The sequence below is a fragment of the Pantherophis guttatus genome, chromosome 1 (genome assembly GCF_059756535.1).
Source record: "Pantherophis guttatus breed Tessera chromosome 1, ASM5975653v1, whole genome shotgun sequence".
NCBI classification, from domain to species: Eukaryota; Metazoa; Chordata; class Lepidosauria; order Squamata; family Colubridae; genus Pantherophis; species Pantherophis guttatus.
The window spans coordinates 334427337-334453015 of record NC_142063.1 but is presented as its reverse complement, the minus strand read 5'-3'; the positions used below and the strand labels follow the sequence as shown (position 1 = coordinate 334453015).

Here is a 25679-nt window from a genome sequence, read left to right as displayed (position 1 = left end):
CAATATCATTAAGCATGGAATGGATGATCACCTATCATTTTAACAAAGCAAGATCTGGTAATCTTTGAGTTTTCTTCCAACTTTGCAAATCAGCAAATAAGCAAGTTTCATACTGATGGTCTCTAAGTCCTTTTGGTTTTCTTCCCTGATCAGAACTTATTATCCCACTTTCAAATCTAGTTATTTTTATCCCAGGGATCAAATAAGTCGTTCTCCAACCCCCCACCTCAAGTTCACTTTTTTCGTGAAGCATTACTGTTTCATTTGATTCTGGGCAATTCGCCCCAGGAGAGAGAGAGAGGCTGTCTGTTCCTTCACTCAAAGAGAGCAGACTGTACGGACAGCAAGCAGATGGAATGTCTTTCAAATATACCATGCCTGTCTGGGGAGTTATTCTTCTATTTTCCACTATGACGATTCAGACTGAAAAACCCAATTCTGCTCTGTGATATTATCTTGTCTCCTTCCAAGCTATGGCTTCATAGATTTTATTTCATCTCTCTTCCTGCACTTTGATGATAGTTCTACTGGGCTTCTGATCTAGTTCCAGTGACTTTTTTGGAGGTCACTTCAGGTCAAGTTGGACATCTTTGCAACAATTTGCACAAGGCAATGATCAGTAACCTCTTTTTCTACATTTGTATATTGTTCCTGTGCTGTGGCATTTATTGGCACAGGTGTTAAAGATTTTGTAGGTGGAAATTAGAGGACAGGAAAATGATGGTCTACTTAGAAATGAGGTGCCCAACATCAATCTTTAGGAGCAGATGTAGAATGTCACTTAAAAGCAAAGTTTCCTTCGGGTAAACAAGATGTAATGATGTAAAAAAAGGTGTTGAGACTCTAGAAGATCAACAAAGATGATCAGTGGACTGGACATTAAACCTATAAAGAATGGTTCCTGAAATTGGGTGTGTCTAGTTTAAGAAAAAAAGGATTAGGGATGACATGGTAACACTGTTCCAATATTTAAAGGGTTGCCATAAAGAAGAGGGAGTCAACCTATTCTCCAAAGCACTTGAAGGCAGGACAAGAAGCAGTGGATGGAAACTAATCAAGGAAAGAAGCAACCTAGATGGAAGGAGAAGTTTCCTGACAGAACAATTTAATCAGTGAAGTTGTGGGCGCTCCAACACTGGAAGTTTTAAAGAAGAGATTGGACAATCATTTGTCAGAAATGTAGGGTTTCCTGTCTGAGCAGAGGGTTGGACTAGAAGATCTCCAAGGTCTCTTCCAGATGTGTTAGCTGTGGTGGTGCAGGGGTTAGAATCCAGTACTGCAGGCTACTTCTGCTGCCTGCTGCCTGCCAGCAGTTTGGCAATTTGGGTCTCACCAGCTCAAGGTTGACGTAGCCTTCCATCCTTCCGAGATCAGTAAAACGAGGACCCAGATTGTTGGGGGCAATATGCTGACTCTGTAAACCTCTTAGAGAGGGCTGTAAAGCAGGGGTGGGTTCTACTTAGCTTTACTACCGGTTCACAACGGGGCTGCGCACACAGAAGCTTCCTCGTGATGTTGGGGTCGGTGGGCGGAGCCTCCCGCCGGTTTTACTACCGGTTCTATAAAACCGGTCCAAACCGGGGGCAACCCACCACTGGTGTAGAGCACTGTGAAGCAGTATATAAGTCTAAGTGCTATTGCTATTCTGTTATGCTGCTAATTTACTTTCAGCTTCTGATGGCTTTATGGACAACCTTTCAAGGTCAACCAGACAAGGAAACTAAAGTTATGAATGTTAATGCTACTTTTATTATAAAATTACAGTAATAGAACCTTGCAAGTCTGAATGCATGTCTTCCCTCTCTCCATCCCTTTATCTACAAGAGAACTAGGGAAGGTCAACCTTGAAACATTTTCTCAAATTACATTTCTGCCTCGGACTTAAATTTTTTTCCTCTATCCATTGTCTTGGTTGCAGCTCTTCCTTCAGTCCCTAAAAGTATTCTTTGTGCCCATTAACCCTATGCGGTTTTATTAGTAACAGCACAGAGTGGTTTGCCAATCTCTTTTTCAGGCATAAAATGGTTCCCAACTTTCTATTTTTCTTTTTAATCTTATAGAAAAGGCATATGACATAAAGGACCAGAGAAAAACAGCAACTACAAAATAAGCAGCAGGTGAAGCTAAGCAGAATCACATCAGATACCTGTTCAATTAGTACACGAGTCCTCCCCCACAAGGCTGTGTGCTCTCCCTACTTCTCTTCTCTCTGTATACCAATGACTGCATCTCTAACGATCCATCTGTTAAACTACTGAAGTTCGCAGATGACACAACAGTGATCGGTCTCATTCAAGACAATTATGAATACGCATATAGACGGGAGGTTGAACAACTAGCCTCATGGTGCGACTGGAACAATCTGGAACTGAACACACTCAAAACTGTAGAAATGGTGGTAGACTTTAGGAGAAACCCTTCCATACTTCCACCTCTCACAATACTAGATAACACAGTATCAACAGTAGAGACCTTCAAATTTCTAGGTTCTACCATATCTCAAGATCTAAAATGGACAGCTAACATCAAAAACGTCATCAAAAAAGCACAAACAAAGAATGTTCTTTCTGCGCCAACTCAGAAAGTTCAAACTGCCCAAGGAGCTGCTGATCCAGTTCTACAGAGGAATTATTGAGTCTGTCATCTGTACCTCTATAACTGTCTGGTTTGGCTCTGCAACCCAACAAGACAGACACAGGCTTCAGAGGATAATTAGAACTGCAGAAAAAATAATTGCTACCAGCCTGCCTTCCATTGAGGACCTGTATACCTCACGAGTCAAAAAGAGGGCTGTGAAAATATTTACAGACCCCTCGCATCCTGGACATAAATTGTTTCAACTCCTACCCTCAAAATGACTCTATAGAGCTCTGTACACCAGAACAACTAGATACAAGAACAGTTTTTTCCCGAATGCCATCACTCTGCTAAACAAATAATTCCCTCAACACTGTCAAACTATTTACTAAGTCTGCACTACTATTAATCTTCTCATCGTTCCCACCACCCATCTCCTCCCACTTATGACTGCATGACTAATTTTGTTGCTTGTATCCTTATGATTTATATTGATATTGTTTGGGGTTTCTTAGGATGGTGGATATTTTTCAGTTTGTGCAGAAAAAAAAAATATCCACCATCCTAAGAAACTCCAAAGACAAAATTGATTTAGAAAATCAAGGAGTATATGAAATCCCATGCACCGCCTGCCCCATCACATACATCGGACAAACCAACAGAAGAATAAATGCACGCATTGAAGAACACAAGAACTCAGTCAGAAAAGAGGATCCAACTTCTTCCCTGGTCCAACACCTTAAAGCCACAGGACATGAAATTGACTTTAAAAAGACCAGAACTATTGCCAAAAACTGAACACTTTAACAACAGAATAATCAGAGAAGCCATCGAGATAGAAAAACGCCCACACAGCATGAATAAACGAGATGATACCTCCCGCCTACTAGCCATTTGGAAACCCGCCCTTATTGACAAACGAGTTCCTAACACAAAGAATGACACCAGACCCACACTCACGAAAACCACACAGGATGTCACCACCACACATCCACGCAAAAAGCAAACCCACACCGATGATGAGGCATGACCACAAACCAGAAGCCAGACCACAGCTGCATTATTAGCCACTTTAAACCTCTCCAATCCATACATGAAGCAAACTGATACCCACCATGAAGATGTGGCACAACCACGAACGTGAAGCTAAACAACAGCAACGCAGCTCACCAGCTCAAATCCCCCTGCAACTCAGACTAACCCGAGCACAACCAAGCCCCCACCCAAACAGAACACACCCCATCCAATCAGAGCACAGCCAAGCCCCCAACCTATCAGAACACACCTCCACCCAATCAGAACACAGCCAAGCTCCCACCCAATCAGTTCACACCCCCACTGGCAGTTAAAAGGAAGAAACAGCTGCGATCACACATTGCTCCCAGAAGCACGAAGCCGAAAACACCAGCCTGAAGATGACAAATGAGACTTCATCGAAACGTCGCCAAGACACTTCCAATTTCACGTGGGAGAAAACCCGAATAACCAAAGACCTACATACAAACACCCACAAAAACCTCAGAAAACACACACACACATATATATAGTATATGTATATTAATAAATGAATAAGAATTCAACAGGAATGAGAAAGAGTGGTGTGGTATGGTGGCCTAGAGATGGAGCTCTTGCCTAATAATCAAAAGACTGTGAGTTCTATCCTAGGTAGTGGCACATACTTCTCTCTCTGGGCACAAAGAGAAAATATCTGCTGTGAGCTCCATGTAGGTGTCAGGAAGGGCATCCTGCCAGTAAATGCTCAGCTCCATTCAGTCACCCCAGTGCCACCTCGATGCAAGGGATAACAGGGTTGTTAAGCGAAAACAAAAAGGCAAGATATAGACAATCTTTTTGGACTGCTGTGTATCTTGAGAATTTTGAGAGAAATCCACAAACACTATGACACATCACCTGCAATGGTGATTTGTAAGGAGGCATGGAACATCATTTCTTAAAATACAACATGGTGATGGTTGGTTTTCTGTCTTTATTTCTAGCCTTCTTATTTCTTTGATTCCCTGTTTGTTTGGTCTGCTTTCTGGGGAAAAGTGGGAATACTTTCCCACCATAGGCCTCAGTTGCCCACCATCTTCTATTTTTTAAATATATCTATGGGAGTATGTAGGGTCTCTAGAGGCATTCTTGTAATTAATTTCTTTTTCTTTTTATGTTGGAGAAAAATCAGACAAAAAAATGGGAGAATATTGTAGAGTTAAAAGTGATCCAATTAGCTTCTAAGCTAAGATTTGGGTTTTTTAAAAAATAAAGTAGGCTTAAAGACAAGGAGGAAGAGGTAGTTTTGATGATTAGTGGGGACATAAAGTCTACACTGAGCGGTGGCAGTTCAGCGGTTTGAATCCCTAGTGTCGCGTAATGGGGTGAGCTCCCGTTACTTGTCCCAGCTTCTGCCAACCTAGCAGTTCGAAAGCACGTAAAAAATGCCAGTAGAAAAATAGGGACCATTTTTGGTGGGAAGGTAACAGTGTTCCGTGCACCTTTGGCATTTAGTCATGCCGGCCACATGACCACGGAGACGTCTTCAGACAGCGCTGGCTCTTCGGCTTTGAAACAAAGATGAGCACCGCCTAGAGTCGGGAACGACTAGTACATATGTGCGAAGGGAACCTTTACCTTTACCTAAAGTCTACTTAGAACCAACACCATGTTGCTCACCCCTTTTATAAGAAAAGCCATCCAATAAATGCAATAAGAACAATTAAGAAAAGAAAAACTGGTGTCTCTTCTAGATATTTTTGTTTGTTTGTTTCCAGTCAACAGTTCAAAATTCTGCTCACTCAGAGCTTGGTTCAGAAGGAGAAGCTTTTAATATGATAAATTGGCCAAGTTCTAATATTAACATCAGGTTAAGATGTTGATTTATGTGATATTATATTCCACTCTGAAAAAGAAAACACTGTGAATACCTTAACAACTTGCAATTCAGAACCAACCTGATAGGTAAGGAAGGATCTCCTGCATCCCACCAATCCTTTGGCGGACTAATATACATGCACCACAGCTCCCAGCTGTATCCGTGGGCTGAATTTTCATAGCGCTGCACCTCAAAGGTGTCCTGCTTGATATTGTCAATTGATGGGAGGATGACCCTTTTCCGGTTCTCCTGGATTCTTGAAAGAACTGGCTCTGCCCTGGAAGAGAAAACCAAACCATTAGTTTGGAAAGATGCTAGGCAATTACATTCCAAGAAGCACACCATTGATTAGATTGGTTTTCATCATTGTGGTATGTGCAATCTTTTTTATCAGGAATCAAAATTCTAGTCCACCTACCTACCTAATACCATACATTCTATACTATTATGGTTGGTTGCACAGTTAGCCAGATGTTGAGACTGAATTTGGTATTTTTAATCCACCTATCAAGTTCCCAACGATTTGAGATAGGTAGCTGATGTTGTTAACGGTACATCACAGATGTAAGCTGTTCCAATTAAAGCTGCCTTCTGCAATTGACTGATGATGTTTTTGTCAATGCCAATAGCGTTCAAGTGGTGCTTCAATTGTTTCAGAATTGCACCCAAGAAGCCTATTACTATTGCTATTATTTTTGCTTTCTTTTCTATCATCATCATCAAAATCATCATCATCATCAACAACAACAACAACAACAATTTATATCCTAACTTTTCATTGGAGTCCTAATGCAACTTTCAAATATTTTCATTCATTGTATGCTCACAGCAACAATGCAGAGCATTGGATTGAGGGAGAGCGACTCATCCAAAGATACCTGTGTTGAGGGTAGACCTGAACCTGGTTCTTCTCTATCTTATTCTAGCACCTTAACCATTAGACCTCATTGTCCCTCTATTCTATTCCATTCCTGAGTGGAAGAAACTAGGGATTGAAATCAGGATCCAGCTTCTACTGTAACATTTAACTATTGGTTATTTCAATATGGAAGGGACGCGGTGGCTTAGTGGGTAAGACGCTGAGCTTGTCGATTGAAAGGTTGGCAGTTCAGCGGTTCGAACCCTGAGTGCCACGTAATAGGGTGAGCTCCCATTACTTGTCCCAGCTTCTGCCAACCTAGCAGTCCGAAAGCACGTAAAAAATGCAAGTAGAAAAATAGGGACCACCTTTGGTGGGAAGGTAACAGCGTTCCGTGCGCCTTTGGCATTGAGTTATGCTGATCACGGAGACATCTTCGGACAGCACTGTCTTTGAAACGGAGATGAGCACCACCCCCTAGAGTCGGGAACGACTAGCACATATGTGCAAGGAGAACCTTTACCTATTTCAATATATTTCCCAGAGATAGAAAGCAAGAATCTTTAATGGGGATGCTGAGAGCTTTGTGCATGGAAATCACTGGCCTTTATAATAATAAAATGGAGTTAAAGCCCAATAAAATAAACCACTCAAGAAAACAGTATATGGATATTTATTCAGTCTTGGCTTATGTTAAGTCAATAAATCCTTTAACAATTGCACCGGCTTAGACAGCATCAAGGAACTTCGCCTTAAACATCTTGTGAAAAGAGCACGCGATGGTGAGGCAGCTATCTCAAGGTTATTCAAGTACATCTTTCCTTATCCCCATTCAAAATGCAGGAAAGATTTCACACAGGCTGACAACAAAGATTGTGGAAGGGAGGGAGATCAATTGAATCCATCAACGGGGACTTTAGGCTGCAATTCGAGGTAGATGCCTGAAGGTAAGTTTCCATTTAAACTCTGTAGGGCTTGCCTTTCAGTAGACCTGGTAAGAAATTAACTGTACATTTGCCAATCTGTATTCCCACTTCTGACGCAGGTTGACTAAAACATCGCCTGAATGAGAAATTAGCACTGCGAGTGACACAGTTCCAATGTCATGCAAGCTTTCCAAATTTGGAGGCTTCTCCTGAGATTTAAATGCAAACACTAATCACGGTCCCTTTATATTCCCATCAGAATCGAGTATAATACGAGATTAGGAGTTTCTCTTTGAATCTCTAACATGCCAGCTTCCAAATGTGGCAATACAATGCTTCATTTGCTTGTCTTAGAAGGGGGAAGAAACATTTCCCTCAAAAGAAAGAAAGAAAGAAAGAAAGAAAGAAAGAAAGAAAGAAAGAAAGAAAGAAAGAAAGAAAGAAAGAAAGAAAGAAAGAAAGAAATTCACAGCACTGTTATAGCAATAGGATAGCAATAGCATAGCAATTTAGGGTTATATACCACCCCATACTGCTTTACAGCACTATCTGAGTGATTTAAAATGTAGAAGCATTATTTGCATAGTGCATATTGCAATTTACTGCATATTGCATTTTACTGATCTCAGAAGGATGGAAGGCGGAGTCAACCTTGATCTGGTTAGGATCGAACTCCAGGCTGTGGGCAGAGTTTGCCCGCAATACTGCACTTTAACCACTGCGCCACCAAGATTATGTGAGTAACACACTTATCTCTATCCATTGTGCTCAATCTCTATCCATTGAGCCACGCTGGTGGAGTGGTTAGAGTGCAGTACTGCAGGCTATTTCTGCTGACTGCCAGCTGCCTGCAATTTGGCAGTTCAAATCTCACCTGGCTCAAGGTTGACTCCGCCTTCCATCCTTCCGAGGTGGGTAAAATGAGGACCCAAATTGTTGGGGGCAATATGCTGACTCTGTAAACCGCTTAGAGAGGGCTATAAAGCACTGTAAAGCGGTATATAAATCTAAGTGCTATTGCTATTGTGCTTCTCTATCACCTCCCACAATCCCACCTTCTTTGGTCAAAAGTCTGCCTGTGCCTAAATTCAATGTGTCTCATTTATTTATTTATTTATTTATTTATTTATTTATTTATTTATTTATTATTTTCCAAATTTTTATACCACCCATCACACTTGCGTGCCTCTGGGCAATTTGCAGATAAAACAGTAAAATGAAATAAATGCTATTGTTAAAAAAACATGTTAAAAGCTCGATTAAAACAAAGTTAAAAGGGACAATTGTAAAGTTAAAAGCCAGAAGGAGCCTGTTCGGCCCTCCAATCAACCCCAGGGGTGCAAAGCATTCTGGGATTCTGAGGCCAGTCAGCAGAGCCAGGACTTAATGCTCTTCCAGAAGCCCAAGATGGTGAGAGCCTTTTGCCTCTGGGGACAAGCAGAAAGCAAGTCACTGTGCAACAGAAAGAAATCTTTCTTCCTAGACCCCACCAATCAAAGCTCTTTAACCAATGGGTTCTGTAATGTGCCCTCCCTGCCTGTTGAGGTACGATGGGTAGATGAAATTGCCTTAGCCATAAAAGCTGGCTGGTGACTTTGGGCCAATTACCAGGAGACTGTAAGTTCTAGTTCCACCTTCAGCATGAAAGCTGGCTGGTGATTTTGGGTCAATCACCAGGAGACTGTGAGTTCTAGTCCCACCTACGGCATGAAAGCTGACTGGTAACTTTGGGCCAATCACCAGGAGACTGTGAGTTCTAGTACCACCTACGGCATGAAAGCTGACTGGTAACTTTGGGCCAATCATCAGGAGACTGTGAGTTCTAGTCCCACCTACGGCATGAAAGCTGACTGGTAACTTTGGGCCAATCACCAGGAGACTGTGAGTTCTAGTACCACCTACGGCATGAAAGCTGACTGGTAACTTTGGGCCAATCACCAGGAGACTGTGAGTTCTAGTCCCACCTACGGCATGAAAGCTGACTGGTAACTTTGGGCCAATCACCAGGAGACTGTGAGTTCTAATCAGTGGTGAAATCCAAATTTTTTTACTACAGGTTCTGTGGGCGTGGCGTGTGGTGCCATGCCCACCACACCACACCACACTTCCAGGGGAAGGATACTGCAAAATCCCCATTTCCTGCCCACTCCTAGGGGAAGGATATTGCAAAATCTCCATTCCCACCCCACTCTGGGGCCAGCCAGAGGTGGTATTTGCCGGTTCTCCGAACTACTCAAAATTTCCACTACCGATTCTCCAGAACCTGTCAGAACCTGCTGGATTTCACCCCTGGTTCTAATCCTTCTTTAGGCATGAAAGCCGGCTGGGTGACTTTGGGCCGGTCATTCTCTCTCAGCCCAACCCACCTCAAATGGTTCTTGATGTGTAGGATATAGAAGGATGAGGAAGGTGTGTTGGGTATATTCCCAGCCTTGAGTTATTTGTAAAAATAACAAAGATGGAATTCATATAAAATAAAATAATAATAATTTTTAAAAAATGGGATGAGAGGGTTCCTTAGATAACCTGGTCCCATGCCATAAAGGACTTTAAAAGCGTGACCAACACCTTAAATTGCACCCATAAGCAAATTGGCACTCAATGTTCCAAAGGTGTTACATATGCAACCCTAAGGGCACCCAAACTGCTTATGCCACCTCATTCTGCACCAGCTGCAGCTTCTGAATATTGTTGTGACCCAGGCCCAAGTAGTTAGTATTAAATGCAAACAGTTTGAAAACAGACTTTATTAGAACAGCTGAGAATTAACTCATTCTCAGTGTAGTCCAAACTAAATTAAAACAAATTATTCAGAACACCATTCCTCAGTTTATCACCGACCTTGGTATAATTAGGCAAACTGCCAAAGGCTTTTCTTGGCAAAAGTTCAGAAGCAGAAGACACCGACAAGAAATGAATACAGTGAAACAAGAAAAATTCTCTCAACGTTGTTTTCCGGCAAAGAGGCCAAGAGCTGTTGCTGGTCTTTTAAGCCTTATGGGAGGGGCCAATCATTTCTTGGCCCTACTCCCGAATCGTCCTCTCTGCTTTAGCTGCTCCTGCCTTCTGGCAGCTCTTCTCATGAGCGCACTAGGAACAGGCTCCTCCTGTTCCTCTGCCTCTCTACTGTCAGCCTCTGGAGGCTCCGAAGTCCGCACATCACTCCCCCATGGCCCTGGCCCCATCTCTGCCTCTGACGCAGAGCCCTCATCCGGGCCTTCCCCAGCCTCCAGGACTGGCCCATGTTCTTCCTCAGCCTCATCACTGTCCGACTCTGCTGCCAGCTCCGCAGGCTGCTGGCGGACCGGAACAAATATTCTTTCAAGGCTAACCCTATATAAAGTGCATTTCAGTACAGGTGGTCCTCAACGTATGACCACAACTGAGCCCAAAATTTCTTTTGTTAAACAAGATAGCTGTTAGATGAGTTTTGCCCCATTTTACAATTTTTCTTGCTGCAGTTGTTAAGCAAACCGCTATGGCTGTTAAGTTAGTAATGCAGTTGTTAAGTGAATCCGGCTTCCTGGCTGATTTTGATGGTCAGAAAGTTACAAAAGATGATCACATGACCCCAGGACACTGCAACCGTCATAAATATGAGTCAGTTATCAAGTATTTGAATTTTGATCACTTAACTATGGGGATGCTGAGTGGTGCAGTGGCCTAGAGGTAGAGCTTTCACCTTACAATCAGGAGGCTGTGAGTTTGATCCTAGGTAGAGGCAGATATTTCTCTCTGGGCACGATGAGAATATATTTGCTGAATACAACTCTGCATTGGCGACAGGAAGGTCATCCAACCAGTAAACACTCAGCTCCATTCAGTTGCCCAGGCTCCACCCTGCAAGGGATTATGGGGTCATTAAAAGAAGGTGATGAACTATCGGGATGCTGCAAAGGTTGTAAGTATGAAAAACGATCATAAATTACATTTTTCAATGATGTTGTAACTTTGAATGGTCACTAAATGAAGGATTGTAAATTGAGGATATGGGGGATGCCCAGAATGTGGGATGTGGATTGTTTATATCTTTGGTTACTCTGACATGAATTCAGTTTGATACAGTTTGGAGCTGATTGAAGGGGGGAGAGCTGAGGAGGATGGAGTCTTTAGCCAAAATAACATAGCTACCGTGTTTCCCCGAAAATAAGACCCTGTCTTATATTTTTTTGAACCCCAAAATAAGCGCTTGGCCTTATTTTTGGGGAGGTCTTATTATTTTGGGGCATGTAGAGCAAGATGGGGCTCCTCTTGCAATCTTACCTGATTTCCAGCTCTGTATTTAAATATTTTCAGGGAGGGCTTATTTTCGGGGGGGCTTATATTAGTACATGCACTCAAAAAGCCTAATTGGGCTTATTATCAGGGGATGTCTTATTTTCAGGGAAATAGGGTAGTCAATGAGTCAAGTACATTGCAACGGCTGGCTGGCCAGAGGAGGAGAAGTCGCCAAGCAACCATCTCTCATCTTGGTTGGACAATGTGACAGGTTGTTTTGGAAAATTGAGAAACTTCTACTTATACTGGGGTGGAAAGTGTGGGAACTTTCAGTACTGGCTTTCCACCAGCTCGTGCCAAGATGATGTATCTAAATAAATTTGTTCTTTGAGGAAATGAAATGCCTCGGAGTTCGATTTGTGGTAGGTACATTACTTGGAACCTGGCATGAGTTTGACTGAAAGAAGAGTTAATGCTATGAAATCATCCACATAATGTGATCCTGGTACCAACCTGCTTTCTTAAACAACAGGCTCTCAGCCTAGTCAAAAGCAGAGATAACTGCTTAATACCTCCTCTGGTGAAGGTCTTTTTCAGATGACCTTTTAGTAAACAGCAGCTTTTTCTGCTGCGTATATAACACCCAGCTTTGAAGAATGAGCAACCCGAGAGGGATAAGAGCATTTAAGCTCGACCTATAGATGCCAGGGTTGAAAAGATGCCTTTGAAACGTATCTTTGGGGTTCATTGTTCAAAAGGAAACACCCATAAACCCATTTGAAATCCATTCTCTCCCCCCCCCCACCCATCTGTTTTGCAGATATTCTACAATTTTCCTCCTGGGAGCAATAGCTTCTTCTTTCTGTGGCACAGGATGAATTGTGCATGAAGCTCTCCTGTCACATCTATATCAAGCAGAAAGCGGAAGAGAAATGATCTTTATTTCTAAAAAAATAAAATCGAGTTTACCAGGGGAGGAGGAAGAAATGGAAAAACCCATTAATTTTTAGCCCTTTCACAGAATAGAATTTAACTCTACCGATACTCTTCAATAGATATCTCTGGCATAAAAGTAGCTTTTAAGAAGAGGGAGTTTAAAGTGGTTTTGTTAAAAGTAATTATGGTTAATTGGTTTCCTCCTGCGTGTAGGGTTGGCAAAAATAAAATTCAAGGCCCCACTCAGCCAACTTTTGGGGTGACCTAGACCCGATCCATCTATTCCAGGCCAGGCTGCTTCACAAGGAAAAGTAAGAAGGAGAAATGTTGAATTCTTGGAAGAGTGGAAGGATGGAAGCGTAACAGATAAATAAATGGCAAAATGAAGTCTAATTGTACTTTAAAGCATCAAGAGTGCTCTGTAAGATCCACATCAGTCTTGCTACCTCACTACAGAATGTCTTTCAAATGACGTTAATAAAAATGAAAAGCATTTATTACGGTCTCAGGAGAAAGGAAGAGATGCCTGCATGACTGTATGTGTTGTTGTTAGTTGCAAAGTCATGTCCAACACATCGTGACCCCATAGACAACGTTCCTCCAGGCCTTCCTGTCCTCTACCATCCTATGGAGTCCATTTAAGCTCATGCCGACTGCTTTGGTGAATCCATCCAGCCACCTCATTCTCTGTTGTCCCCTTCTTCTTTTGCCCTCAATCTTTCCCAGCATTAGGCTCTTCTCCAGTGAGTCCTTCCTTCTCATTAGATGACCAAAGTATTTGAGTTTCATCTTCAGGATCTGGCCTTCTAATAAGCAGTCAGAATTGATTTCCTCTAGGACTGACCGGTTTGATCGCCTTGCAGTCCAAGGGACTCGCAGGAGTCTTCTCCAGCACCATCGTTCAAAGGCCTTAATTCTTTGGCGCTCAACCTTCCTTATGGTCCAACTTTCACAGCCATACATTGCAACTGGGAAAACCATAGCCTTAACTATACGCACTTTTGTTGATAGGGTGATGTCTCTGCTTTTTAGTAACCTATCTACATTTGCCTTAGCTTTCCTATGGCAACTGTCTTTTAATTTCTTGCAGTCCCTGTATGTAACATGACTGTATGTAAGCCAATGCAAATTATTTTGTAGGGGAAGGAGTAGCAGACCATAGGGAGGAGTTAAAAGAGTGATCAGCCTAGAATCCTTATATAGCTACAAGCAAACTAAGTGCACCACCCCATACTTTTGACCCTTATTTAACCCCAAGCAGGTGTTAACTGTGAGTAATAATGATTAATGACAGGCATGAAAGATCAGGTCTACACCTGAAGGTCCAATTAAACTGATTTATTACTAATCATGCCTATGGACAAGAATCTTCTTAACTAATAGCACCTACTTCGAGTTAAACAAGGGTGAATGGAAATCAAAGGGAATTGGACTTAGTTCACTTGTGGCTATGTAGGGATTCTAGGCTAATCCCTCTTTTGACTCTGCCCCCAGGTTTTGCCTCTCCTTCTACTACACTACACTCCTTCCTTCAATGGTTGGTATTGTGGCAGGTTGTTAAACCACCTAATTAGAATATTGGCAAGAAAGCCTTTAGGTCAGTGATGGTTAACCTTTTCCGGACCAAGTGCCCAAAGTGTGTGTGCACCCCCAAAATGCAATGCGTGCATTACCCCTGTGCATGTGCCCCATCCACCACACACCCCTGTGCATGCGCATGCGCTCCACCCCATGCATTCACACACAACCCCCATGCCCCCCTGTGCATGTGTGTGCATCTCTGCATGCACCGAGCCCCCCGCATGTGCCCCACCACATTGCCCCATGCATGTGCCCTCCTGTGCATGTGCCCCACCCCCCATGCATGCGTGGCAGAGACCTGAAGACCAGCTGGCTGGCGGGAGGCATGCAGACATGCGCGGCAGAGCTGAGCTGCGGAGACGGCTCGCATACCCACAGAGAGGGCGCTGCGTGCCACCTCTGGCATGCGTGCCATAGGTTCACCATCACGGCTTTAGGTGATGTGAGAAGAAAAAACTCCATGCGACCTTGCCATCCATGCCACTCACTATAAACCTGTCCATCTCTGACCCATCAGTGAACCCCAGACAATAAAACAAAAGATTGCTTAAGACTTTCCACTGTTTCTGACACCTAGGCTGAAACTAAGCATGCCTTTAGCTAGAAAATTGGAAAACACCAGCAACTTAATTAAAATCCCCTCAAGGGATGAAAATCTTTTACACACACAATAGGCCTCCCTCAACTTCAAATCTATCACCTAAGGTCAACACCTGGGCTCACAGAAGGAAAAAGATTGCAAAACCCTGCAGGGTGAGAATTTCCTCTCTACTGGACCCAGCATATTTCGGGATGGGTGGGAACGGACTACATTCACGCATTTCTACAACAAAAGATAGAACTTTTCAGGACTAAAATACACACATGGTTGGAAAAAATGATAGAGAGACATATTGACTTTAAACCAGAGATATTTTTATTAGGGATTTACCAGAGACATATAATAAGAGAATTGCAATATTTAATTGTGAATGTTTTAACAGCGGCTAGAATTGTATTTGCTAAAAACTGGAAAGGAGAGAAGATACCTACTGATGATGAAGTTATTAAGAAGATTATGGACTGTGCTGAAATGAGTAAATTGACATTTGAAATCAGAGAACAGGAAGAAAAACAATATTATTTGATATGGGATTTGTTTTATCAATGGATAGATAACAAAATATGGAGATGAAATATGAAACATGAAATTGATGTAAAGATAAAATATGTGAGGTTCTTTTTTATGAGAAATAAGCTTTTGTTACAAATTGGTATTTTGAAGATGGGATTAAGCACAAAAGAATTTTAACTGATCGACACACTGTCTGTAATTGTTTGGAATGATGATGGTTTTATGTTTTGTTTTTGTTTTAAAATAAAAAAGTTTTTTCAAAAAAAATAAAAAGATAGAACTTTCCATAAATGTGGACCAAACTTTTGTTTCAATTTGTGGCCAGCTTCAATTGCTAAGCTGCCTTGTTTTGCTGTCAAATAAGTTTCAACTCTGCTTCAAGCAATTATCCTGTTTTGTTTGAAAACCTGGCTCAGGACGGGTCACAATTTCTTCTAATAGTTACTTACTTATTTAGTTCTGCCTTTAAATCAGTCTTCCTTATTGGTGAGTGCCTGGACAATTCTAAGCAATTTTCTTGGCAACATTTTTGGAAGTGATTGCCAAGTAGTTGTCTTTTTTTAATAATTGAGAGAGTGGGGTTGGCTCAAGTCACTAAACTGGCTTTGTGTCGAAGATCAGAATACAACTCGCAGCCTCCTGCATGCTAAAGACTGGTGCCTTTAACCACTACACCAAAACGGGCCCTCTACTATTAATTACTAGAACAATTATGGCTAACCTTTTCCGGACCGAGTGCCCAAAGTGAGCGCGCACATGCATGTGAATGCGTGCATGTGTGCCCGAACCCCCAAAATGCGATGTGTGCACTCCCCCTGCATGCTGCCCACCCCTGCACATGTGCACGCCCCTGCATGTGCCCCCCTGCACGCATGCACGGTCCCCCTCGTGTGCCCCGCCCCCCTGCACATGTGTGGCAGAGACCCAAAGACTAGCTGGTAGGTGGGAGGCACGCGCGCATGTGCGGCGGAGCCGAACTGGGGTGACAGCTCGCGTGCCCACAGAGAGGGCACTGCGTGCCACCTCTGGCACGCGTGCCATGGGTTCACCATCACAGTACTAGGAGTTACGGGTTGTTTCATTCGAACCCATAACTAAAATCTAAGCAGTTTAAATACTTCAATACTATGCATTGTATAACAAAAAGTATAAACACCAAATCAATATGTCGATCAATAGCCAATAACAGCAGCATCTTCCTCCCATCGACTAGGAAGAATATCTTCACAGTAGTAAAGTCCACCCTTGTTATAGAAAGAAAGGAAGGAAGGAAGGAAGGAAGGAAGGAAGGAAGGAAGGAAGGAAGGAAGAAAGAAAGAAAGAAAGAAAGAAAGAAAGAAAGAAAGAAAGAAAGAAAGAAAGAAAGAAAGCATTTGTAAAGCATTTGTAAATTGTGAAGCACTTAAAACTGATTTTGGAGACAGGGAGAAATGAGCAAACCATTAAAGGGAGGACTTGCAGGACCCATCCTCCTGGATCGGCTCATTACTTGAACATTGCCTATTGTTGAAGGTCCTTGTTCTTACTCAGAATACTAGCTGTGTTTAGGATACTGAGAGAGATTGAGAGAGGGTGGATGCTCATCATGGAACCCTTTATTTGTTTACTAAATTTATATGCTGCTCATATCCCTGTCCGAGGTATCGAGTGTGATCCTGAAACTGAATCTTATCCAAACTATGAACAAGGACAATAGGATTTCAAGGAATCAAGTAGAAACTAGGTTGATCCTAGTAGGCTGTTGGTCTAAGGAACTCATGAATCAAAGCAGTTTAATGTTGATGTTAGCTTACCCATCATGAACTGAAATAGACACAAGAGTCATTCAGGGCCTAAGCCAGGATGTTTCTTAAAGCTTCTCCATTCTCCTGGGAGTAGGCATTATTGGGATGTAATTTCCTCCTAGAATTTCTCTAAAAAATATTCTTTACACCATATCTAATACCACACCTTTCCTGACTGTTAGAACAATTAATCAGTGGAATGACTTGCCTCCAAAAGTTGTGGATGCTCCAACACTGGAAGCTTTTAAAAAAGAGATTGGACCAGGGGTGAAATGCTCCCGGTTCAGACCGGATCACCTGATCTGGTAGCGATGGAGGCGGGTGGTTCGGAGAACCGGTAGCAAAAATCCCTGGCCAACCCCATGCCCAGCTGAGCCACACAATCATCAGAGGCTTTTTTTTTAATTTTAAAAGCATTTTTTCTACAACCAAAAGGAAAAAAAGCCTCTGCTGATCAGGCAAGACAGCTGGGATCGTCAGAGGCTTTTAAAAGCATTTTTTTTACAACCTCTTCAGCCTAAGAGGTTGTAAAAAAAATGGTTTTAGAAGTAAAAAAAAAAAATTGGCCATGCCCACCCAGTCACATTACCCCACCACCACCAAGCCACACCCACAGAACCGGTAGTAACAAATTTTAGATTTCACCACTGGTGTATTCTGAGTCCCTTGCCCTGCCCATTATCCAGCTCTGGGCTCTGCTGTCTCTTATCTGACAACATTAGATAAGACAATGTTATCTGACAAAGTTAGTATTGGAAGAAGGAAGATTTTCGTCGGGTCCTAAAAAACTCATCTCTTTCAGTTAGCCGGTCTCTCTTGATTTTATGATTTTATGGTTGGTTTTAAATTTTGATATGGATTTTAAATTGATAAATTTTAAACTATGGGCCAAATTTAATTATTTTAAATCTATTTTTAATCGTACTTTATGTATAAATGTTTTTATTTTGGCTGTTCACCGCCCTGAGTCTGAAAGGAGAAGGGCGGTATAGAAATTCGAATAATAAATAAATAAATAAAAATAAATTTGCCTACGATTGAAGAATGGACACTAAAAGTAGCAAATTTAGCAGAGATAGCCAAAATTTCAGCATATTTGAAGGACTATTCAAATGAAAGATATATTTTGGAATGGAGAAGATGGATTGACTATATTCAAAACAAATATCGGACTAAAAAGTTTCAAATAGTTTATGAATGAAAATAGAGATTTTTAAAAAGTACTTATATTTAGTCAAGTAAAAGGGGAGTTAAAGTACAAAAGGAAGATAGGAGTCTATAGATGGTTAGCTTATGTTTGTTGAATGCTATACCCTGTATTTTGCTCTGGGAAGTCGGGGTGGGGGAGGGTTGAGGAGGGAGTGGGGAGGTGATATGGGAAAATATTTGTAAAATTCTCTAAAACTTTTCAATAAAAAAAAAGTTTTTTAAAAAGTTGGCCACGCCCACTCAGTCATATTATCCCCCCCAAGCCACGCCCACAGAACCGGTAGTAACAAATTTTACATTTCACCACTGGATTGGACAACCACTTGCCTGAAATGTTAGAGTTTCCTGCTTGAGCAGTGGGTTGGACTAGAAGACCTCCAAGTTCCCTTCCAATTCTGGTATTCTGGTATTCTGGCATCTGCCTCTTATATGCTTCTCTCTTATCTTTCTTCTTTCCAAAACAGTGAAATATAAATGTTGAGGGTCATAGGCACCTTTGGAATTTTGAGTCAAGTGTGGGTGTTCTTGCAAAGTGGTTGCCATGGTGATTGTGCCCAGGAATAGAATGATATACAAGAGGTAACCTGATGTATTTGGTGCTCTCTAAAAGCATAAGGTATCCAATTTCTCCTTGATCCCGTATTAAGTAGGAGGGCACTCTGCTGGGTGAAGATGGTTGGACCCAACCCTTGGACTTACAAACCTTTGCTTGAGAAACGAGTAAGGAGTTTTGAATCGCTCCTTCTTGTGTGCAACCTTTCCTAGAACACAGACTAGAATACAGAATTACAGAGTAGGAAGGGACTTTGGAGGTCTTCTAGTCCAACCCCTGTTTAAAACAGGAGAAGCTGTACCATTCAGAACAAATAACTATCCAATCTCTTCTTAATAACCTCCAGTGATGGATCACCCACAACTTCTGGACGCAAGTTGTTCCACTGATTAATTGTTCTTACTGTCAGGAGATGTCTCCTTAATTCTAGGTTGGATCTCTCTTTGATAAACTTCCACTTATGACTTCTAGTCTTGCCCTCAGATGCGGTGGAGAATTAGCTGGATCCCTCTTCTCTGGGACAGTCCCACAAATATTGAAAGACTGCTAGCACATCACACCTAGTTTTTCTCTTCATTAGACTAGACAGACTCAATTCCTGTAGCCATTCATTGTATGCCTTAGCCTCCAGCCTCCTAATCATCTTTGTTGCTCTTCTCTGCACTCTTTCTAGACTCTCAATATCTTTTTTTATATCATGGGGACCAAAACTGGATGGAGTGTTTCAAGTGTGGTCTTACCAGGGCAGTTTAAACAGTAGTAACATTTTGGGTGATCTTGATACTTAATATTAGACATGGTGGTGCAATTTTGGAATGACGGGATTTGTGTGAGGATGTCATCAAATGTTGTAATTTCGACAGCACTGTAGCTTGCCACAGATGCTGTGGGGCTGTTCTAATTTGAAAATTAAAAGTCCAATCTTTTCTTAAAAATCTCAAATGGTGGAGCACCCTTTTCTGTTTCATTGATTGTTATTTTATGGTAAGATGGGTGGCTAATAAAATAGGTAGGTAGGTAGAAAGGTAGGTAGGTAGGTAGGTAGGTAGGTAAGTAGGTAGGTAGGTAGAGATAGATAGATAGATAGATAGATAGATAGATAGATAGATAGATAGATAGATGATAGATGATGGATGGATGGATGGATGGATGGATGGATGATAGATAGATAGATAGATAGATAGATAGATAGATAGATAGATAGATGATAGGTAGTAGGTAGATTGATTGATGGATGGATGGATGATAGATAGATAGATAGATAGATAGATAGATAGATAGATAGACAGACAGACAGACAGACAGACAGACAGACAGACAGACAGACAGACAGTTCTCACTGTCAGGAAATTTCTCCTTAGTTCCTGATTGGCTCTTTCCTTGATAAGTTTCCATCCATTGCTTCTTGTTCTGCCCTCTGGTTTTTTGGAGAATAGGTTGGCCCCCTCTTCTCTGGGATAGCCCCTTAGATATTGGAACCCTGCTATCATGTTACCCCTAATCCAGTGGTGGGATTCAGCCAGTTCGCACCACTTCTGGAGAACCGGTTGTTAACTTTCTGAGCAGTTTGGCAAACTGGTTGTTGGAAGAAATCATTAGGGCAGAGAACCGGTTGTTAAATTACTTGAATCCCACCACTGCCCTAATCCTTCTTTTCATTAAACTAGAGACATACCCAATTCTTGCAACCATTCTTCATATGTTTTAGCCTCCAGTCCAATGAAGAGGAAACAACACGATGTTTCCAGAATAAATGGGGTTCAACATTTTCACCCTATCTATTCTTGGAAGTTGCATTTCTTTCCCCGTTCCATATGCTTCATTATAAAATTGCTATTAAAAAAAGGGTGGGGGAGGGAGTCCAACTTTATTCTGATCAATATACAATGATTTTTAGGTCAGGCACAGTGACTTGCTTCCATTTCAATTGCCGCTTCCTTCCTGTCTCCTATTCCAGTTAGCTGCACACTCTTCCTCTAACAGCTTCTCTCGCTGAAAACGTTAGGATTCTCCACTCTTGCATTAAATCCGATTTTACACATTTTATGACTTGTCATAGTGAAATAATCTAAAATAGCCAGGAAACCTAGGATAGGCTTTAGATGAAAGCTTAAGTGGGGAGAAGGGGTGAGGAAGGCTTTCTATTCAGAATCCTTGAACTACTTTGTCAATGTCACTTTTGTGCCATTTTCAAACCCTCTCATTTGATTCATCGTTAGACCAACTTTTTAAAGAAGGGGGCATTTGTGATTCTCAAAATACAGAAGAAGCTATGTCTAGCTTCAAAAGTGTAACTTTTCTTTCTTTAAGAGTCAACTTATTGACTCTGTCAATATTATTATTGGGTATGTTGTAGTTTAATGAATGGAAGGACCAGGGGTGACATGATAGCAGTCTTCCAATACCCCACAAAGAAGAATGGGTCAACCTATTCTCCAAAACACCTGAAGGCAGGACAAGAAGCAATGGGTGGAAACTAATCAAGGAGAGAAGCAACTGGAACTAAGGAGAAATTCCCTGACAGTTAGAACAATCTACCAGTGGAACGACTTGCCTCTAGAAGTTGTGGGTACTCAAATGCTGGAAGATTTTCAGAAGAGACTGAACAACCATTTGTCTGAAAGTTTCCTGCCTAAACAGAGGGTTGGACTAGAAGACCTCTGAGGTCCCTTCCAACTCTTATCTTCTTCTCTTCTCTTCTCTTCTCTTCTCTTCTCTTCTCTTCTCTTCTCTCTCTCCTCTTCCCTTCCCTTCCCTTCCCTTTTCTTTTTTTTTCTCCAATTTTTATTTATAAGTATAAACTAAACAGAACAATGAAACGTACAAAACATAAAAACATATAAACATCCATTTCAATACATGTCCAGTTTGTTGCAACTATAATATACATTTCTCTTAGTATTTTGAGTCTTCCTTATTTGGTCATTCCCTTTTATCTATCTAATATTGATCTTTGTTGACCTTCCCTTCCATTTTCTATTGTCGTGCAATTGCTCTGTAGACCAAATGCTGGATTGCTTTTATTTTCAGATCCTTTATTTTCAGATCCTTTGAAATGCACAAATGCCTATTTGCTCTTAGACTCTAGAAAGAGTCTCAACATCTTTTTTTATATTGTGATGGCCAAAATTGGATGCAGTATTCCAAGTGTGGTCTTACCAAATTTTAAACATGTGGGAGGGGGGTTATGTTGCTTTCTTTTCTCTTTTGCGCAATGTTGTCTATTCCTTGCATTGGAAAGTCTTATGAACAGAGAAGGCAAAACATAAACACAAGTAAACAGGCTGCCACAAAGAAGAGGGAGTCAAGCTATTCTCCAAAGCACCTGAGGGCAGGACAAGAAGCAATGGGTGGAAACTAATCAAGAAGAGAAGCAACTTAGAACTAAGGAGAAATTTCCTGACAGTTAGAACAATTAATCAGTGGAACAACTTGCCTCCAGAAGTTGTGAATGCTCCAACACTGGAAGTTTTTAAGATGATGTTGGATAACCATTTGTCTGAAGTGGTGTAGGGTCTCCTGCCTAAGCAGAGGGTTGGACTAGAAGACCTCCCTTCCAACTCTGTTATTCTATTCTGTTCTATTCTGTTCTATTCTATTCTATTCTATTCTATTCTATTCTATTCTATTCTATTCTATTCTATTCTATTCTACTCTACTCTACTCTACTCTACTCTACTCTATTCTATTCTATTCACACTAAGGTTGTAACCTTTTGTCAAGATATTGACTGGTCACTTTTGAAAGGTGGCCTACAATATTGTTTCCTTTTTGTCCCCTTTGATTAAATAAAAAAGAATTATGAAACTGATAAGGCACTTCTGTTGTACCAAAAGCAGCCAAGCTGAAGGCAAGATGAGTAGAAATGAGCTAAGGGTGAAGAATTAAAACAGCACATCTTACATGGTCACCTACCAGCCTGCGGTGAATTCCACATGAGCATCAAAGAAGCCCGTGATATGCCCTGAGGCCACTTTCCAGCCTTCAATGCGAGCTCGGATCAAACCTTCTCTTTTCTGGTTACGGACTACCTTCACCAGGCCTGGATATCTCTTGTTGACATATTCTTCCAGTGGTGCCTTCAATTCTTCTAGAAGGAGAAGGAAAAACAATGAGCAAATACAAGAAGCTTGGGTGCCCATTTCACAGTATGTAGCCAAAGAACATCTGCACTCCCTGACTCTGTGGTTACTTCCCCAAACCCCCAAAACTTTAACCTTAGACTGTCTACTGTCGACCTCACCCCATTCCTAAGAGGTCTGTAAGGGGTGTGCATAAGTGCACCAGCGTGTCTACCGTCCCTGTCCTACTATCCCCATTTATTCGTATCCTTATCCTGTATTCATAATCATGTTTATACATATATTTGTTATCTTATACATGTTTGACAAATAAAATAAACAAATAAATCTTTTTTTTTTTTTTGAGGTTCTCCAAATCCACTTCGATAGCAATAGCACTTAAACTTATATACCACCCCATAGTGGGCAGTATACAGAATTAGCCTGCAATACTGCATTCTAACTACTGCACCACCTTGGCTCTCGACTAATAGAAATCTGTAGGATGGCTTCCCATCCTTTTGAGAAAGGAAACAAAGGAAGATGTTGGCATATAGCACTTAGACTTATATACCGCTTCATAGTGCTTTACAACCAGTGGGTGGGATTCAAGTAATTTAACAACCGGTTCTCTGCCCTAATGATTTCTTCCAACAACCAGTTTGCCAAACTGCTCAGAAAGTTAACAACCGGTTCTCCCGAAGTGGTGCGAACTGACTGAATCCCACCACTGTTTACAACCCTCTCTAAGCAGGTTGCAGAGTCAGCATATTGCCCCCAACAATGTAGGTCTTCATTTTACTGACCTCAGAAGGATGAAAGGATGAGTCAACCTTGAGCATATCAGGATCGAACTCCTGGCAGTGGGCAGAATTAATCTGCAATACTGCATTCTAACCACTGCGCCACCACAGCTCTTGAAAGAGGCAGAAATCTTTGAAAGAATCCACTCTCAGAAGGCATGGTCCAGACTTTTTTGTATCTTTGTCCCACCCTTTATGGCTCCTTGCTCTTAAAAAAATATTAAGCATAGTTTTCCAGCTAACCAAAAAAATCCTTCATCTGACATTTGGACATTGTCTCAATTGATCAACCGGTTTACACTGGCAAATAGCTTATTATCAGAATTTGCTCAAGCCAAGGTAGGCCCTGTGGTTCCCCTTGAGGAGATGGGACCAAAATGTTCAGACCTTTTGCTATTCATTTTATTGGGGGATTTTGGTGTTTGGTGATTTGGAGTTATATAGCATCTTAAGACTTGCAGAGGTCCCTAGATGTTATAGAAAAGGGATCCCCAACACTCGTTCCATGACCCAATGCCAGATCGCAGCCCCTTTGGAACTGGGCCACGGAAGTGGCGTGTGGGTGTCCATGCATGTATCAAACCCTGAAGTCCGGGGTTTGCCATGACAGGGCAGGACGGAGCACTGGTGAAGGGGGGTGTCGGAACTGCAGTGACGGAAGCAATGGAGCACTGGTGATAGGGGGCGTGTAGGAAAGACTGCAGCAGCGACGGAGGCAGCGACCGGGCTCAGCTGCAAAACAGGGAGGCATGGCGATGTGAGGGAAACTGCCAGCAGAGATCAGAAGCTCCAAGTGACAACCAACTATTCTGGCCTGAAAAGAGCCTTGGTGGCGCAGCAGACTAAAGCACTGTTAAGTAACACCAGCTGCCTGCAATTACTGCAAGTTCAAATCTCACCAGGCTCAATGTTGACTCAGCCTTCCATCCTTTCGAGGTAGATAAAATGAGGACCCGGATTGTGGGGGCAATAAACTGACTTTGTATAAAAAAGAACACCACGGGGGGGAGGGCGGGGGGGAAGCCCTACTAAGCAGGTATATACAAAAATATGAAGGCTATTGCTTAACGCATTGTAAGCCACCCTGAGTCTCTGGAGAAGGGCGGCATATAAATCAAATAAATAAATAAATAAATAAACAAACAAACAAATAAATAAATAAATAAATCAGCTGTTCTGGGGTCAAGCAGAGCCCCGCTCGCCAAACTAACACATGACTGACGATGGGCGAGCCCAGCCAGGGGGAAGAGGGCATGGCCCACCTAAGTAAAGCATGCTGGGAGGCGGAAGCTCCCAGCACTGACTTTGCATCTTTACAGACTGCTATTTTGCTGCTGCTAGAACTCAACGTGTGCCAGAGTCCGGCTGAATAAAGCCAGTTAGCCTACAAGCGTGTGCCGTTTTTGTACTGATTTAGGTCCGGAGCTCGGACTGTTGAGAGCGTGCTCACGTGTGTGAAGGCGCATTTGTGAAAATAGTGCACACGCATGTACACCCTTGCATTTATTCCCTCTCCCCACCCTACCCTGCTGCCATCACCTCCCCCGGTCCACTGAGTTGGAAAGATTAGAGACCTCTGTTATAGAAGACTCTTCAAAGTGAGGTATAGATCTTAGGAAAGATAAAGTTTGGTTAACTCCACATTTCCCATGATAAGTTAGATGAGAGGGAATTAGCTTAACTTTATGATTCATTACCAAAGTAGGTAACATTATCATTGCATTGATGATGTTACCTACTTTGGTAATGAAATGTCTGCAAGAAAACCACCAAGCTCAGAGAGCACTAAGGACACCAAAACAAATGTAGGTGTTTCCATACATATTTTTGCAAGCCAGATGTTCACCCGATTTTAAAACTATTTTTATTTTATTCAAAAAAAGTTAAAATATAAAACAAACAAAACAAAACAAACAAGACATTAAAAAGAAAAAGGTGCACTAAAAAAAAGACTAACACATATATATACACATATTGTCCTCCCTAATTAAATGCTGATTTGTATATTACAACAGGGGTGTCAAACTTGTGGCCTGTGGGCCAGATGCGTCACGCGCTGGCCATGCCCACCCCCAGTTTAGCAAAGAGGGGGAAAGTTGCAATATGTCATGTGATAACATGACATCGCGAGTTTGACACCCGTATTACAACAATATTAGCTTCCCATCCCTTGAGAAACAGGCCCA

General features: G+C 41.9%; 1 protein-coding gene across 4 annotated transcripts in view; it reads right to left on the bottom strand.

The window, feature by feature from the left end:
- Positions 1–25679, bottom strand: part of GALNT17 (polypeptide N-acetylgalactosaminyltransferase 17) — a 361062-nt gene that overhangs the window by 140794 nt on the left and 194589 nt on the right. For 2 of the 4 annotated variants that reach the window (XM_034420811.3, XM_087889549.1), the window contains 2 exons: positions 22545–22719; positions 5529–5726 (listed from right to left, as the gene is read on the bottom strand). In XM_034420811.3, the coding sequence (XP_034276702.1) occupies positions 5529–5726; positions 22545–22719 (373 nt within the window). The remainder of the gene's footprint in view (positions 1–5528; positions 5727–22544; positions 22720–25679) is intronic. The other 2 variants (XM_060693186.2, XM_087889552.1) reach the window with 1 other exon arrangement.